General features: G+C 38.1%; 1 protein-coding gene across 1 annotated transcript in view; it reads right to left on the bottom strand.

Annotated features, from left to right (window-relative positions):
* Window positions 1-18127, bottom strand: part of LOC306881418 (alpha-N-acetylgalactosaminide alpha-2,6-sialyltransferase 3-like) — a 119308-nt gene that overhangs the window by 2697 nt on the left and 98484 nt on the right. Inside the window, exon 4 of the mRNA XM_079435513.1 lies at window positions 1048-1155. Coding sequence (XP_079291639.1) covers window positions 1048-1155 — 108 coding nt within the window. The remainder of the gene's footprint in view (window positions 1-1047; window positions 1156-18127) is intronic.

The following is an 18127-nucleotide window of genomic DNA, read 5'->3' as shown; positions in this document are numbered from 1 at the left end:
TGGTGTCATTGTCACGTAACCTACAGTGACAGTTGCGTCACTTCACTGTCATTTACAGATTCTCTCCTGTGGCTGGTTTTAAGACATTTATGCCCGGTTTCACAGCCAGGGGTTAGCCTAAACCAGGATTAGGCCATAGTTCAATTAGGACATTGAAGTAAATTTTATAAACATGCCTTAGAAAAACACATTACTGGTGTCCATCTTGAGACAAAACAAAGGCACAGATATATTTTAAGATCACTCAGTGCAAGTTTCTTTCAGTTGAAACAGCTCAGACTTACATTTTAGTCTGGGACTAGGCTTAAGCCTTGTCTATGAAACCGGGGGTATGTTTACTTTAGAATTGAACCAGAAGTAGTAGGTCATCTACAAAGTTTTCAGCTACTGTTTTATGAATACTGTGAATACTACTCTTTTCATATACTGTTTTTTTTTTTACATACTATATAGTATGCAGTTTTGGATGCAGTCAAAAAACACTCCTTATGTTTAATTTTGTAGCATGTGCCCTCCGAAGGTCACATTTGTTGACTGTGTGCTTCATCCAAGATGTGTCATTTCAGAAACGTAATTATTGTAAAACAAACTGTTATTCATCTTGAGGCATAAATTATTGTAATTTCTTTCTTACTTTGGAATGTAATAAAAATGAGACCGTTTCAATGACGTATGCAACAGACAAACGCATCCTCCGGAGGACACACAGCCTTCAGAACGAGACTGAGTACACCTTCAAATTAATGAAACGAATATAAAAAAAATACCTGATCACTAAATGGAACTGAATTTAGTGCTACACTTATCATGCAGCAAATCATACCGTTATTGTATTCAGACATTTTTTTGGTGTTCAAAGTATGCTAAAACATTGCAACAATACATGGTCTAAAGAATAGAATAGAAGATATGTACGTCTGTATTATGGCAGGGTGGAAGCCCACAGTGCTGCTCTTGTATCAGCTCGGCTGTCATATTTCACTCTGGAAACAGGTGAAGCTTCTTTAAAGCCCATTGTCAAGTGATAGATTGCATTGTCAGTCTTACTTGCAGTACGTGTCATTGATCATGCCGTAGACTCGGATCTCCTTGCACATGTCCATGGCCAGAATGAGTGTGAACCAACCGGTGCTGAGATACGACCCCGACTGAATCCTGCCAACATAAAATCATCATGTCATTTCAACATGCATTTGAGTGATCTATTTTCAAATAATCTACAATATAGATCCTAAAATACTGTAATATCTCTTTCAAAACAAAAATAAAGCGCCTGTGTGTGCTGTGTAGAACATAAACCAAGTGAATCTTATAGTGAGGGTGTCTTATAGTGAAGACTAACAACATAGAAGCTGCTGTATACAGAACAAAAGCATCTCTCTTCACTGGTAATAAATCATTAGTTTGTGTGAAATTCTCAAAATCAGAAATAAGTTGAAGTACCATCACACTTTAAGTGCACATGTGTTCCCTTGACTTGTATAAAAGCACATCTACAGACTCAGTACCTCCATCACACAGTCTTGATGCTTATATTCCCTGCAACTCGAGCCCGTGAAACTCTCCCCCACAGGGCTCAGGAAAATGGTCAATCATCAAGACATATTAGAGCACGTGGCCATTTAGAGAAGCTATTGGCACCTGTGGAAAAATCTATTTCCCAGGCGCTTTGTAAAGAACACCGATTTCATCAGAAAGAGCAGACCTGCTTTCAAAGTACAGGCATTAATTCCCAGCCATCAACCTTCCTCTGCTCTGTGCAACTTTAGATTGCCATTCATACAGTTTCTGAGACAATGTTCAACTGAACACAACACCCCTTAATGACGGCTTCTTTGGTAGCTGGAAAAACCTAAAGGGATCAAATTGAGTCATTATTTGCTTCAAACCCATATGCTGTTATTTTTGTGGTGCACAAAAGGAGAAATTTTAAAGAATGTTTAAAGAACCTCAAGCAAATTCAATAAAGGAAAACATCACAAGAATAGTGCATACAACCTGTGTGCTATATTCCATGGATTCAGAAGCGATAAAAAAACTTTGTGATGAACAGGCTGAAGTTTAAAGGAATACTTCACCCAAAAATGAAAATATGCTTTTAATTTAAATATATGGGGCAAGACACTGGAATAAACTTTCAAATAAACACTATTTGGAATATATTGCCACAAGCCAACATTACACAATGCCACTAGTGTGATAGAATTGCTTACCATCCTTACGGAAATGGAGAAGCACTGCTATTCTTTACCTAATTGATTTATCTAAACAGCTCATTTTTAATGGTGTGGTTCTGCTGACTAATACAGCTGAACAGTGCTTCCGTAAGATGTTTTAAACTATTTCTTCCCTTGGGATGAGTTTTTCATTTAGCCAGAGGAGAATGGTAGAGTTGCCTAGCGCTCTTTGGCTGCACCAATTTATCTTTGTGAGGGAACTAAGTATGGCCATTATTACCTGACACATTAAAGAAGACAGACAGTTCCTCCAAGCTAAGGTTGTGTTTACTTTCATTTCGGCAAGATCTATTAATAACCCTGAGGCTGTCAGCAGGTTGCTAGTAAATGATGGGCCTGTAGTAAGTGCACCAGCTCCTGTTCTAAAGTGGTTTTACCTGGTCAGCACAACTTCAATATATCCAGCTAATGCTGCTGTATGTTTTTAGAAGGGCTGTCAAGTAAATAAATTAATTAAATGAATCACGAATGAATCACACATTCATTTTGACTAAGAAATTACCTACCAAAAGATAATTTAAAGTCATTATTGTGGTAGATGAGAAAAGCATTGAATAGATATTACAAAAAGCAGCTTTAGAAAGTAATATTTTGATTGTGTAACTAATGATAATTAATGGGTATAGTTCTTTTTTTCAATGTGACTAACATTGAATGTTGTTCCTCACACAATTTTATTGTATGACTTTATAAAGCAAAAAGTCCCAAAATGCTGTGGTTTACAGTGAATTCAGAACAGGTAACTGGCGTTGTTATAGAAACAATGCAGAGCTGCATGAACATGTCTTGTCTTTTTTCCAAGTAAAAACAATATTTATCTATAATATAAGTATATTTTTTCACTTAAGAATTCTGCCAGACAAAATATACTAGCATTAAGAGACCAAAAAAGAAAAAAGAAAAAAAAAAGTGCCTTAATATTTAATGCCATGTTGCTTCTTGAAATTTTTTTTTTTCAAAGATTTCTTTTCAATCTATATTTCTATTTTAACCTGAAAATGAGGGATAGTCCATCCAAAAACTGTACAAGAAAAAATACCTTTGGAACACAAAAAAATTGAAGAATGTTACAGTGTTTTTGTCTCTAAAATGAAAGTCTGTGGGATCCAGTGTTGTTTCTCAGCCCACTGAATTTTATTGCATGGACAAAAACAGACAAAAGCATTCTTTAAAAAAAGAGTTTTTGTCTGTTTGCTTATGTGCATCAATCCGAGTATGAACAGTGAGAGATGTTCAGGCAGGTGAAAAGCGTTTGGTTAACTGTGAATATTGACCTATGGTGTATCCTGTTGCCGAGCCCCGCCTTGATGTAATGATTGACAGGTAAGGGGCGTGCTCAGCTCAGAATGCATTTTCAAATCCACAATGACTTAAACTATATTCATCGCGGGGTATTTAATAAAAATGTAATTGAAACGTCATATATGTAAGTGTCAATGCATTTAAGAAAAATAAAAGACATTTAATGCATCAGAATGCATTTTGAAACTCTCTTTGCATTCTGCTACAATTATCCCGCGGTATCACGATGAAAATTCAATCCTAAGTGCCCTACCCCTAAATCGAAATGCATTTAGCAAACACAGCATTTAAATGATAATTTTGCTACAGTTTTTGCTTGGACATGTTAAACATATCTAATCAATTTGGGTAATACATTTTAATTGTAATTTTGCAACTTATAAAGCTTTAAAATAGGTTTTTAATATGCATATTAAAACTAGTGTAGAAAATGGCAAATTTAAAATATATAATTGAATTTTCATTTTGCACTAAATGTTGCACATATGTATGGGAAAATGTAAATTTAAATACAGAAATAAATTGCGATTTTACATATTGCATTGTCATTTTACATATTACATTGAATTTTGCTACACATATGCTTTCCATACAAGGTAAGATATCTTTTGCTTGTTTGATTCAGTTAAAACACATGCTCAGATGCTTCCTGTAAGTTTTAATTGTTATCATGAGGTGTGGATTTCATATTATTTTTCCACTGTTTTCTGCTCAAACCTAAAATTGCCATCTCTTTATCTGACTTTTGGGTCAAATATGCAGCCATTAATGCTACTACCATAATTTCTGTATAGAGCTGTGATAAAATAATATTGTGCACTGCTGTAAAACCTTTTATATAACACTGTATCTGTACAGAAAATGAAGTGAGTGAACAGGTTAATTTAAATTAAGTTATGAGCAACATTCCTGTAAAAGAAAATGCAGTAGGGGCCCAATCACACCAAGAACAATAACTAAAACAATAACTTGTGTTGTACTGTATGTTATCTAGCATTTCTCTTTCATGTAAAATATAAATTAAAAACAATGTTTTTTTCAGACTTAAGATTTAGTGTATCAAAAATTTAGTGTAGTTAATTTAAACTCACTGTATTACATCAGTCTAGCCTAATCCAACACAAGTCCAATTAATCCGACCCAATGTAACAGACTTAATTCGAATGAAATGAACCGTGTGGGAAAAACATTTTTAAATTAAGTAAAGGTAATGAATTAATTGTTTTATTGTAGATACAGCAGAAATAGGCATCAGGACAAGGTGAAATATATTAAAATATCTTAACAATATATTATTAATTGTTAATTATAATATATTAACAAGATAAACATATTATCAAAATATCCACTATACAGCCATAGTAGTCATTTACAATTATGACAGGAGAGACTTTTTGCCATGGCTGACTGAATACATCAAAGCAAGCATCTCCAATTGCTTAGCAGGAGTTTAATTTTGTCAGTGTGTGTTTTGAGAGGCAATCTGGCAATGGAATTTGTAGAGTTTATATTTTGCTGAGTGGTCGTTGCGGTTGTCATCCGTGACGAAAGCGGCAGTGTTCTCTGCCGTGCACAGCTCTCAGACATGCTCCCTGCTTCTCTATTGCTTGTTTGTGTGCTTTAAAGTGAAATCAAGAAGACATGTTGTGATGTACAATTTTGATTTATTAAAACTAAAACTTATATCAAGGTAGGTTAAAACCCTGAACCACATGTACTGTATACTGCTTGTCCAACCAGTTGTGCTCTATAACCCATGCATCTATACACTGTAAAAATTGACCATGTTTTTAACGGTAAAAAACTGTGAAAATGCTACAGTAAAAACATGTTAAATGGTTAACGGTAAGTTCCTGTAAAATTTATAGGGAAAAAACGTAAACTGACGTTACCAGAATTCCCTGTGTTGCATTTCAAATTTTGTTTGAATTTGATGTTTTTTCTTTGAAATAACTGTTTCTTATCAGTTATGTTTATTAAGGTTGTATGTTACATCTAATATTGTTAAATTCATGTTTATTGCATATTTCAGTTTAATGAGTCTCACCATGATGGTGTTTAGTGCTTGTGTGAATGAAACTGTGCACCTTCAATATATGTTATTATTTAAAACCTATTCAGTTCTGTATCATTTACAAAATATTATTACTTGCCTATAAGGTTGCCCTAAATGGTTTAACTCCTGCGTACCTCACTTGTCTTCTACCACACTACAATCCAACCCGCTCCCTAAGGTCGCAAAACTCTGAACTTTTGGTAGTACCTAGGAGAGCAAAGTCCACTAAAGGAAGTAGAGCTTTTTCACATTTGGCTCCCAAACTCTGGAATAGCCTTCCTGATAACGTTCGGGGTTCAGACACACTCTCTCTGTTTAAATCTAGATTAAAGACATCTCTTTAGCCAAGCATTCACATAATGCATTTTATAATCTTGTACTGCAGTTAAATCTGATCAAATGTACATTATTATTATTGTTTAGCTTGGGTTGAACAAATAATTTTTGCTTAGATGGAACAGCAGCTACGCTAATTATGTCTCTATTTGTTTCTCTGTTTCTGCCATGGGATTAACATCCCGTGGTAACTAGGAATGACAGAAGCTTCAGTCTGGATCCAACCCTTAAATGATCTGAGATGACCGAACACCTGAGAAAAGATAATGGCAACCCCTCAGAGGACTTCAGAGGATGCCAATGCTCAGACAACATACAGAATTACCAAATTTTGCCATAAGTTAAACATATTAAGGTTCTGCAATATATAAATATATTGTAGAAACTTAAATTCCTGTAGAGCTGCTTTGCAACGATTTGTATCGTAAAAAGCACTATACAAATAAACTTAAACTTGAATTAAAAGCTGCTTGTGATGGGCTTTGGTTCATTATGTGACTTTCTCATCACCACCTGCATTTGGTGGTTATCAGTGTATTTCAAAGGTACAAAACAGATTTTAGTACTTCCATAGGTCGGTATGTTAACATTATATCAGTTAATGAAATTACAGTTTTTAACTGTAAATTTAAGTTAAAACCATAAAACCTAAAATGTTACCGTATTTTTTACAGTAGAATTCCGGCAACCACAGCTGCCGTTTTTTTACCGTAAATTTTACAGAATTTTTTTACAGTGAATGCTTGTCTACAAAATGGATTAAATAAAATGTAAAGTTGGTTACTTGAATTGGTCAACAAAAATAATTCCTCCGTCAAATCACTGTACCTGTATTTTAAAGGGATGGTTGGAAATTGTCATCATTTACTCACCCTGAAGTTTTTCCAAACCTGTATCAATTTATTTCCTCTGCTAAACACAAAAGATGATATCTCGAAGAATGTTGCCATTAGCCATTGATTTCCACTTTGATTTGGCCATTGAAGTATTTTTTCCAGTGGTTGTCAACATTCTTCAATATATCTTCTTTTGTGTTCAGCAGAAGAAAGAAACTAGAAGAACTATCCTTTTAATAATTGTAATGGTTTTCATATATTGTTTACATTGCAGTTTTGACTTGGACATGAGCAAACATTACTACAGACCTGACATCTAAACAATACATCTAAATATTAAGATTAACTTAATTAATATTCATAGGTCGGGCCTCTGCCATTTTGAGGCAATGGCACATCTGCAGCCGCTTGAGTAACTCTTGATGGATGTCTTGGCCCACTTTGCAAAAACAGTTAAGTTAACCATAAGGGATGCTTTCATGCAAGAGATACATTCATCAAAACACTATGCTTCATGCGATGGCATATTCCTGGATGTTTTGAACCCTCACCAAATTCTCAAAGGAAACCTAGGCAGACATAAGTTTTGTTTGTGCATTCTGTAAATGGTGCTCCATAAAGTTTCAGTAGCTAGAACTCTTTATGAGTCATAATAACTCCGTCTCATCAGTGAATGAACAGCCTCAAAAGAAATACATGCACAAATAAGGTGACCTCAAATATTAGTACATTCACAGTCTTGACTGAGTTTCTGTACAAAGAGAATTTCAAAATGTTTTATATGACGAGTCAGTGTAATTGACACTCTTTCCACTTTGGACTGCTTACTGAACAGATTTCATCTGTAGAAATATTCATTAATCTATGACAAGCTAAAGCCTTATGCTCTGATCTCTATCAGCTCAGAGAAACAGCATTGCGCGATTTTACCATCTTTCATGGTTGGAAATAGATCTAATGTCTTTAATGTCAGTTTCAGCTCATCTGAGGATATCTTGTGCATTCAAAGTAAGGATAAATATTTCTGGATTTGATTTATTGCGAAGTTAGGCAGATTAATTTCAAAGGCATGCTAAGATCAATATGTCAAATATCCTTCCTTATTATTATTCAATAACCTGAAATAGGCTCAAATTGTAATCCATTTATCTTAATTTACAGTTTAATATGGTATAAGATAAAAAAATTATAAACGATTGGCATTATAATCTCACATGTGTTTTTATGAATTTATTGAGTAACTTGTGTATCTTACTGGGTGTGTTAAACATCCATAATCGCATTGCTATTCTGGTTCATCTCATTCTAATTCATTCTTCAATAAACAAGAAAAAATTACACTTAAGTTCACTAATTTTTGCTTGTGAGTAGCTGATACACAACAGTTAAAATTGCATGTGTTAAATTTGGTTACATATTTATGAATGCATAATTCAAGTCATATTCAAGTTTTCCAAGTAAAATACTGTTTAAAACATTTTTAGATGGAATCTGTCACACCGCCGGCTTCTATTCTGTATGTGTTCAACGTGAGCAAAATGTCTTCCTCCTATCATTTACACATCAAAACAAAACAATTACTTTACGGAGACAGCCAGAATTGACGTTTTTAGATCTAAAAACAATCTTCAAGGGCTAAATTGACTTTGTTGAACTACAAATCTAATCTGGGCGTAGCTGCATTTGCTGCAGGGAGGAATATGAGTGAGCAAAATAATGAACAATTTCAATATTTGAATTCTGCTCACATCCTATCTGGGTAATGTCTCTTTCAAAGGCTCCAGGATCTGTGATAATAGCCGATGAATGATGAGGCCTTTTGCATGCATTAGGACTTTTATTCACTCGCCCTATTCATACAGTTTTCCGGCAGCGTTTGAATTCATGGACTATAAAGCCATCCATCCCGACACACGGTTGATTCAACAGAACTTTCCCAAGAATACACAAACGGCGGCGCCTCAGGAAGCACTCTCTGGATAATGGGAGGTCATTTCTGCTATTTTGCTGACATTCAGCCAAATTCTACAAAGAGCTGAAATTACAGTGGCTGCTAAAAAAGAGGAAATGGATTTCCTAATACCATAAGCATGTGGTAATATGTCAGATAGGTGCTAGGGGAGTCAATACAGAATATATTTATTAAAATTATGCAGAGCGACTTTGTGCAGCCGAGCAAAATAACAAATATGAAAAGATAAGCACATCTCAGAAATCCTCAGCGAGCATTCAGAATGAAAACAGTAAACTGAATAACTAAACAAAACGAATACCTTTGTGCCCCCAGTATGAAATAAGGGATCAGAGTTGAAATAGGGGTCAATGCTGTTGACAGGTTGACAAAGATTTCAGACATTTTAAGGCATTTTTAAACCAAGGTGCAGTGCGGCACTGTTACGCGAGTACTGATCAGGACACAGAGGTGAGTATGAACAATGAATGGTTTATTGAATAGGGAGAGCAGAAATGAAGACGGGGAACTTTGGGTGAGTAATCCAACACTGAGTAGTCCAGGGAGGTGAATACTGGGAGTAACAGGAATCTTTTGCCTTACAGGAACTTGTGGAGACGGGGAGCAGGAGAACCGGAGACACACACCTCAGCGAAGGGGTCGGAGCTGCAGATGGAATGCACAACTGGAGGAAGAGAATTCAGGTAAGTACCACAGGTAAGTTACTTTGATAGTATAAGGCGATAGTACCAATAGGTTGAGTCCACGTCGCATTAACGAGATCGGACAATGGATGAAGCTGAGGTGTGTGCTTATAAACCGTGCTTGATGGGTGAGGTGATGAGGAACAGGTGCAGGTGATTAATACTCAGGAGGGGCGGTGCGCTGTGACTGGTTGAGGGGTGAACCTGACTGACTTGTAACAGTACCCCCCTCTCCACAGCCCCGGGGTGCTGGACGGTTGGGGTGAGTTGTGTGGAATTCTTCGAGAAGGGCAGGATCAAGGATATCATCCCTAGGAACCCATGAGCGTTTTTCCGGACCATAACCGTCCCAGTCCACCAGATTTTCCAAGATACCACCACGACGTCGGGATTCCAGGATTTCCTTCAGCCTGTAGACCACGCCTTCTTTAGGGTATGGAAAGCTTCTGTGGCGGCGGGGCTCCAGGACAGAGACTTGGCCTTTCCCTTGAGGAGATCGGGGAGTGGACTGGTGATAAACGGGAGGAGTCGGTTTGCATGGGTTCTGGAGGACTACTGTTCTCTGGCCGGCGATTGGGAGGAGTAGCAATGGGTATGAACAGCGAGTGGCAAGTTGAATGAATCGTTCGAGTCCCATGGAGTCGTCATAAGCTGCTAAGTGTAGTCGAAGTTTTGGATTCAATCCTTGTCGATAGGCCATTAGGAGAGACTGCTCATTCCAACCACTAGCAGCCGCTAGCGTCCTGAACTTGAGCGAATACTGGTTAATAGACATGGAGCCTTGTCTCAATCGATATAGCTGCTCACCAATAGACAAAATCTCTTGGAACTCGGCCAAAAACTTCCCGAAAATGGGCTGTGAAGTTCATGAGGGTTTGAGTAGCAGGACTAGCCTGGTTCCAGATCGTTTCTGCCCATTGAAGAGCGGGGCCTGTCAGAAAGGAGATTATGAAAGCAATTTTAGACTGTTCAGTTGAAAACATCTGTGGCTGTAACTCAATGAGAGAACACTGCAGTAGGAAGCCATTGCACTCCTCCGCCGTGCCAGAGAAGGGCACTGGTCGGGCCATGGGACTGGCGAACACGGTGGGTGAAGGAGAGCTGGTGATGTTGACAGAAGACAGTGGAACTGGAGCGGAGGGTGCCGGTGGGTTGAGCAATACCCGTCTAAGGGAATCCACAAGTTCCTGGAAGGGATCTTGTACGCTCATCCTGCCACTTCAGTTATGGTCCGATCTTCTGTTACGTGAATACTGATCAGGACACAGAGGTGAGTATGAACAATGAATGGTTTATTGAATAGGGAGAGCAGAAATGAAGACGGTGATCTTCGGTGAGTAATCCAACACTTTGAGTAGTCCAGGGAGGTGAATACTGGGAGTAACAGGAATCTTTTGCCTTACAGGAACTTGTGGAGACGGGGACCAGGAGAACGGGAAGCACACACCTCAGCGAAGGGGTTGGAGCTGCAGATGGAATGCACAACTGGAGGAAGAGAATTCAGGTAAGTACCACAGGTAAGTTACTTTGATAGTATAAGGCGATAGTACCAATAGGTTGAGTCCACTTTGCATTAATGAGATCGGACAATGGATGAAGCTGAGGTGTGTGCTTATAAACCGTGCTTGATGGGTGAGGTGATGAGGAACAGGTGCAGGTGATTAATACTCAGGAGAGGCGGTGCCCTGTGACTGGTTGAGGGGTGAACCTGACCGACTTGTAACAGGCACATTCCCACAAAGACTTTCCTATACATTTCAGCATTTAAATAAAATACAGTAAATTACCTAGATGAGTCAAGATGTGACAATTACTCTTTTTACACTTTTTTATTACCTTTTTTCACACATCAGTGGATCAGTGGCAACTCTTTTAATATGGGCATATTTTCTAAATAAACTAGTTGGTGAGGACTACTCAAATCCTAAGGTTGCCCTGTATCACTGTAGACAAGTTGCTAAAAAAACAGTCAAACAAATAGCGAAAATGAAATTAATCAAATAATATTAATTAACATTATTAACCCTCTGGGGTCTGAGGTAATTTTGGGGCCCTTGAGATGTGTTGACATGCCCTGATATTTGTGCTTATTTCAGCTACTTATAATATACTATTGACCAACATGTATTTTTTTTGTATTCAGCACAAACTATGCTACAATAATATGTGACCAAGGTGGATGTACATGTTTGCATTTGTTAGAAAAAAAATATCATGCGTGGTTAGTAAGTTTTGGGGAAAGAAATGTAGCTGAAATAAGGCCATAAAACCCACACTAAATCGTCCTGAATAAGACTTTTGTGTAATCAGTCTTCTAGGCTAGAATATTTACTTCACAATTATGAGAAAATCATTCAGCTTACTCATTCACAGAAAACAATACATTGATTTAAATTTTTAAAGACATGTTTTGTGATCGAAAGCCAATATGCGAGGGAGTGGTAATGGGCTTGAATATTAAGTGATTTTCACCTGAGAGACAAAGGGCCCTCCCCTAAAGGCTGCTAATGGGCCATCAGTGTGACTGTGACTGAGGCAGGTAAGAGAGTGTGAGGAGAGAGGTTTTTAAATTATTTGTATTTTATTTACAACACAGTATAATCAAAACATACATAATGAAGGTCAAATACACATTATTGTGCACACTGATCTACCCACAGAGATGTGAACAGACTTTAACTCGTTCCTGCAACAGATTCTGTTCAACAAGTGAAACAAGTACCTGACATTTACTTATTTCCATGGATTCAAGAAGAAAAAAACAATCAGTAGTCGAGGATCTTGTTTTACCATAGAATATCAGTGTAGTTGACCATCTGATGTTGGTACAGCGATCTCAGAGGAAAACATCTTGAAGTCATCAGGATTCATCTGTGGTTCAGGTACCTGATTCAATAAAATACAAACAACCAAAAAAAAAAAAAACATTTGTGAGCATAGACTCATGCATGCTTTGTACTATCGTACACAAAAAAAATACATTTTATATCGGAGAAACTAATTATTATTGTTTAGTACGTTATTAAAAACTATTTTTGAACAGAGTAGGCTATTAATAATAAACATGTTGTAAACATACTTAGACTCGTAGCATTCATCATGTTACAATGTACTCTCATATTACTTTTATTGTTTTATATAGAGAATGAAAACAACAGTTTGGGGGAAAAAACCCCCCCCAAAAAAACAACTATGATTTTGTAGTCATACAGCCTAGTATGCATGATTTTATAGAAGCTGTTATCATTCTGCAGCCATAGACTCATGTATGCTGTGAACCACAAAAGGATGTAATTTGTACTATAAAAAATATTTTATATCTGAGAAACTATTTATTATTGTTTAGCACGATATTAAATCTATTTGTGAACATTAAAAATTCTTAGATGGTAGCATTCATCATGTTGTCGTTTGGGAAAAACCCAACTAAACGTGTTCAGGTTTGTCACAATAAAACGCTAACTAATGCAAAAAGCAAGCATTACTTACTCAGATCGATCGATGTCTTCTGGATGAACTCTCCTCTTATTCTGAGGTACATCCAGCCTTTACTCAGCGCGGCTTCTTCCAGAAACGAACAGTAGCAGAGATGAACAGAGTCTCGTGACTGTTTGTTTATGTTGTTGGGCGTCTCCAAGCGCGCGCGGGTCACGTGGTTATTTACATGTGAACACGAGGGGGCGGGATCACATTAGAAATAATGAGTTAGACTGGACAGACTGAACATCGTTTTCATACGGATTACTTTATCACAGAACATTTGTTTTCGACAACACTTACTTCAGTTGAAAGCAGACACTTCAGGCTTTCTATAGAGATAACTCATGTTTCTGTGTTGAGTATTTGCTGAGCTACACTTCATTTTAGTGACGCGTTACTATAAACAGATCGCGGCGACGGAGAAGACAGAGAGCGCACCCTGTTTGTTTTCTTTTTTCCCCAAAACCACAAAGTTTTGTTGTAATCGTGAGTGTACTCAAAAAAAAGTAGACACTTAACAGTTTCGGTTGATGTATAACACTTATTTGTGTGACCAAAATCAACAGAGTATTTTTAGTGTCTTTTGCACTTATCTTAAAAAAACCGAGTTCGTATCGCAGGCGATACAGCCGACCCCAAAGGGTTAACTCAGGTGCTGTCCATTTCTTCTGATCATCCTTGAGATGGTTCTACACCTTCATTTGAGTCCAGCTGTGTTTGATTATACTGATTGGACTTGATTAGGAAAGCCACACACCTGTCTATATAAGACCTTACAGCTCACAGTGCATGTCAGAGCAAATGAGAATCATGAGGTCAAAGGAACTGCCTGAAGAGCTCAGAGACAGAATTGTGGCAAGGCACAGATCTGGCCAAGGTTACAAAAAAAATTCTGCTGCATTTAAGGTTCCTAAGAGCACAGTGGCCTCCATAATCCTTAAATGAAAGACGTTTGGGACGACCAGAACCCTTCTTAGAGCTGGCCGTCCGGCCAAACTGAGCTATCGGGGGAGAAGAGCCTTGGTGAGAGAGGTAAAGAAGAACCCAAAGATCACTGTGGCTGACCTCCAGAGATGCAGTCGGGAGATGGGAGAAAGTTGTAGAAAGTCAACCATCACTGCAGCCTTCCACCAGTCGGGACTTTATAGCAGAGTGGCCCGACGGAAGCCTCTCCTCAGTGCAAGACACAAAAAAACACCTGAAGGACTCCAAGATGGTGACAAATAAGATTATCTGGTCTGATGAGACCAAGATAGAACTTTTTGGCCTTAATTCTAAGCGGTATGTGTGGAGAAAACCAGGCACTGCTCATCACCTGTCCAATACAGTCCCAACAGTGAAGCATGGTGGTGGCAGCATCATGCTGTGGGGGTGTTTTTCAGCTGCAGGGACAGGACGACTGGTTGCAATCGAGGGAAAGATGAATGCGGCCAAGTACAGGGATATCCTGGACGAAAACCTTCTCCAGAGTGCTCAGGACCTCAGACTGGGCCGAAGGTTTACCTTCCAACAAGACAATGACCCTAAGCACACAGCTAAAATAACGAAGAAGTGGCTTCACAACAACTCCGTGACTGTTCTTGAATGGCCCAGCCAGAGCCCTGACTTAAACCCAATTGAGCATCTCTTGGAGAGACCTAAAAATGGCTGTCCACCAACGTTTACCATCCAACCTGACAGAACTGGAGAGGATCTGCAAGGAGGAATGGCAGAGGATCCCCAAATCCAGGTGTGAAAAACTTGTTGCATCTTTCCCAAAAAGACTCATGGCTGTATTAGATCAAAAGGGTGCTTCTACTAAATACTGAGCAAAGGGTCTGAATACTTAGGACCATGTGATATTTCAGTTTTTCTTTTTTAATAAATCTGCAAAAATGTCAACATTTCTGTGTTTTTCTGTCAATATGGAGTGCTGTGTGTACATTAATGAGGAAAAAAAAATAACTTAAATGATTTTAGCAAATGGCTGCAATATAACAAAGAGTGAAAAATTTAAGGGGGTCTAAATACTTTCCGTACCCACTATATATATATATTGTCATCCCATTTATCTTTTATTGTCTATGAATCACTGTTTTGCTAAGTAACAATACATGTGCTCTTTCCAATTAACATAATATTCAGTCATCTCAAAAAACTCAATCCAGATTTACTAATGAATTCCACACAAGCTTTTTGAATTAAATTAACCAGAGAGGAATTATCACAATTAGAATGATGGTATATGGCTTGTTATCTCAGATGTAGACTATTAAACAACATACAAAGAATGAAGCCTGCAGCACAATTCTGACTGCTACCAAGCCCAGCTGCATTTTATTGCCATCCTCCATATGTAAATAAGTCAAGCAAATCCTGAAAGGATTGGGGTATTATTAGGTAATTTTTTTTAAATGCCTCCAAGCTTTCAGTTCCAATTAAACTACTCCAAAGTAAACTTTGTCATTAGGAACTGAGACTGTTAGTTAATAAAAGAGCAGAATGGACTGTGACAACACGGCGTCTAGTGTTTCAGATATGCTTTTGTTTTTTTAGAGCTGCATGTTGGCACCTTGTTCATCGGGGCTACATTTAAAGTCCAGTCAGTGTGTTTGAACACACTTTAGTCTGATTATTTCCAACCAAACAGTCAGCAGATCTAATTATCTCTAATGACATTATACTGTCACATTATATTACATGATGTGCAGGTGCACTCATTAATATAGTGGGTGAAAGGGTCTGATTCAATTAGGCATTGAGAGGACGCCGACCAACACTTTCCCGAGGCAGAATTGTGACTACTTGACAACTGTTGATGAGAACCATAAGAGACTGTCAAGGCAATTAAATGCTGCATTTAATCCCGACTGTTAAATGATGGTATAAAATGGGCAGTTCAGACAGTAACATTTAAAATGGGATGAGCCAAACATGAAGGCTTCTTTGACTGTAAATTAATTCTGTATTAATATGGCAAGTGTCTACATTGCTTTATGTTTAGTTACTGTTTGGACACACTTTCTCACTGCTCTGCACTTTGCTCTCTTGCTTTTTTATTTTATCTCCTATACTTTTAATTACAGAAAATCAGAACAGTGCACAAACAACAAAGATTGGCACCAACACTAAAACTACAACCTTTTGGGATTGAAATTTTACTACAAAAAAGGGATTTTTTTTTCAACCTACTTCCCACTTCCAGCAGCTGCCATACACAAATGTAATATACACTCACTGGCCACTTTATTAGGTGCACCTTGCTAGTACCGGTTGGACCCCCTTTTGCCTTCAGAACTGCCTTAATTCTTCGTGGCATAGATTCAACAAGGTGTTGGAAACATTCCTCAGAGATTTTGGTCCATATTGACATGATAGCATCACGCAGTTGCTGTAGATTTGTCGGCTGCACATCCATGATGCGAATCTCCCGTTCCACCACATCCCAAAGGTGCTCTATTGGATTGAGATCTGGTGACTGTGGAGGCCATTTGAGTAAAGTGAACTCATTGCCATGTTCAAGAAACCATACCCTGTTTACGCTCAGTGGACACTCTCCAAAATGGCGCTACGGTGACGCGGAGGAGACAAATTGTTGAATAAAGTCTTTATTTTTGTTTTCTTTGTGTACAAAAAGCATTCTCGTAGCTTCGTATAATTACTGTTGAACCACGGATTATTTGACCGATCTCCTTGCTACGTTTCTGGACATTGATCGTGTTAATTCTATGGGAGGGTCAGACAGCTCTCAGAATGCATAAAAAATATCTTAATTTGTGTTCCGAAGATGAACGGAGGTCTTACAGGTTTGGAACTAATGAGTAATTAAGTAACTAATGAGTAATTAATGACAAAATTTTAATTTTGGGGTGTAGTAACCCTTTAATGACATTAATAAGGAGTTGTTTACAAGGCAGAGAGCTGAAACCTTACAGTTGAGTGCAAGTTCAAGATCATTTGCGATTCATAGATTTCACATCTGAAAGAGAGGCGTATGTGCGGTCTCTGTGCATATGTTAATTCTATGAATCACACGTACGCATATTTGATGATCATAAGATCAAACTTAGGATGGTTTCTGTGCAACATTTTAGAAATGAGACCCCAGATACGTTGATGTGTCCGCCATCTTGGAACGGTCTATGTCGTCACTCACAATAACAATCAACGAGTTTCAAGATGCAACAACATTGTGCAGCATTTGGTTGTAAAAACCGCCTAAATTTAAATTCCTGGAGAAACTGGATAACCTTTCACAGGTAAGAATATGTTGGTTTGTGTTTTTAATATTCATTTAACTCAATATTACAGGTTTTTAAACTAAAGTACCTTTTAAATGCCTTGTTAGCTAATGGCTTCGTCTTGTTGTATTGTGTTAGTTTAGCAAAACCATCTTCTGAAGTCTGCTGAAGGTATAAATATACACACATGCATATAACAACAGCTGCAGTGCAGATGCACCGGCAACTTGCTCTCGAGTGTTCACGGTCCATCTTTGACCGCTCCAATATGGTGGATGGCTTAAGTATAACAGCCCATAAAAACAGCTGCTAATAGGGCATCTAACTTGTCACGAATTCAGCCTCTATGGCTCCCTCCGATCACCACCAGAGGGCACAGTCACCCTAGTACTAACCATCACTGGACTTCATTTCCCACATGCCCCGTACCTGTGGCTGATTTCACTCACAGGTGTTTCCCATTGACTCTCAACTACTTAAACTGTTCTCCCAGCTTCCTCATTGCGAAGTCTTGTCTTGCCATGCAAACATTTCCGAGCGTTTATTCCGTGTGTGATTCCCCGTGTATGACCTGGACTGTTTACTGGACTCTGATTCTCTGCCACCTGCCTATTCTGATTCAATCTGCCTTGTCATTTGATTATCCTGTGTGTTTGCCACCTGCCCTTATCTACGTTGTGTTTGAAGCCCGTGATTGAACTCTGCCTGTTTGACTTGCATTCTGTTTTAATAAAGCTGCACATGGATCCTAACGTCACTGACTCCTCGTTACACAACTATGCATTCAGTATCTGTGGTTAGAGCACCATGGCTTGTAGCAACAATAACTATGAGGTGGGGGATCTTTGCGAAGGGTCGATTATGAAATGAGTTTAATTTATCTATAAAGCAGCTCAGAACAGTGATGTCATCATCCAGCTCAGTTCAGTTCTCATCCTATAGTGTCAGTGCAATCAAGTCAATAATACTGTCAAATATTAGGTGCCCCAACTAAGCAACCCTAAA

Source organism: Barbus barbus (genome assembly GCF_936440315.1).
Source record: "Barbus barbus genome assembly, chromosome: 15".
Taxonomy (NCBI): domain Eukaryota; kingdom Metazoa; phylum Chordata; class Actinopteri; order Cypriniformes; family Cyprinidae; genus Barbus; species Barbus barbus.
The sequence above is the reverse complement of the archived record's forward strand: the minus strand, read 5'-3'. Positions and strand labels throughout refer to the sequence as shown.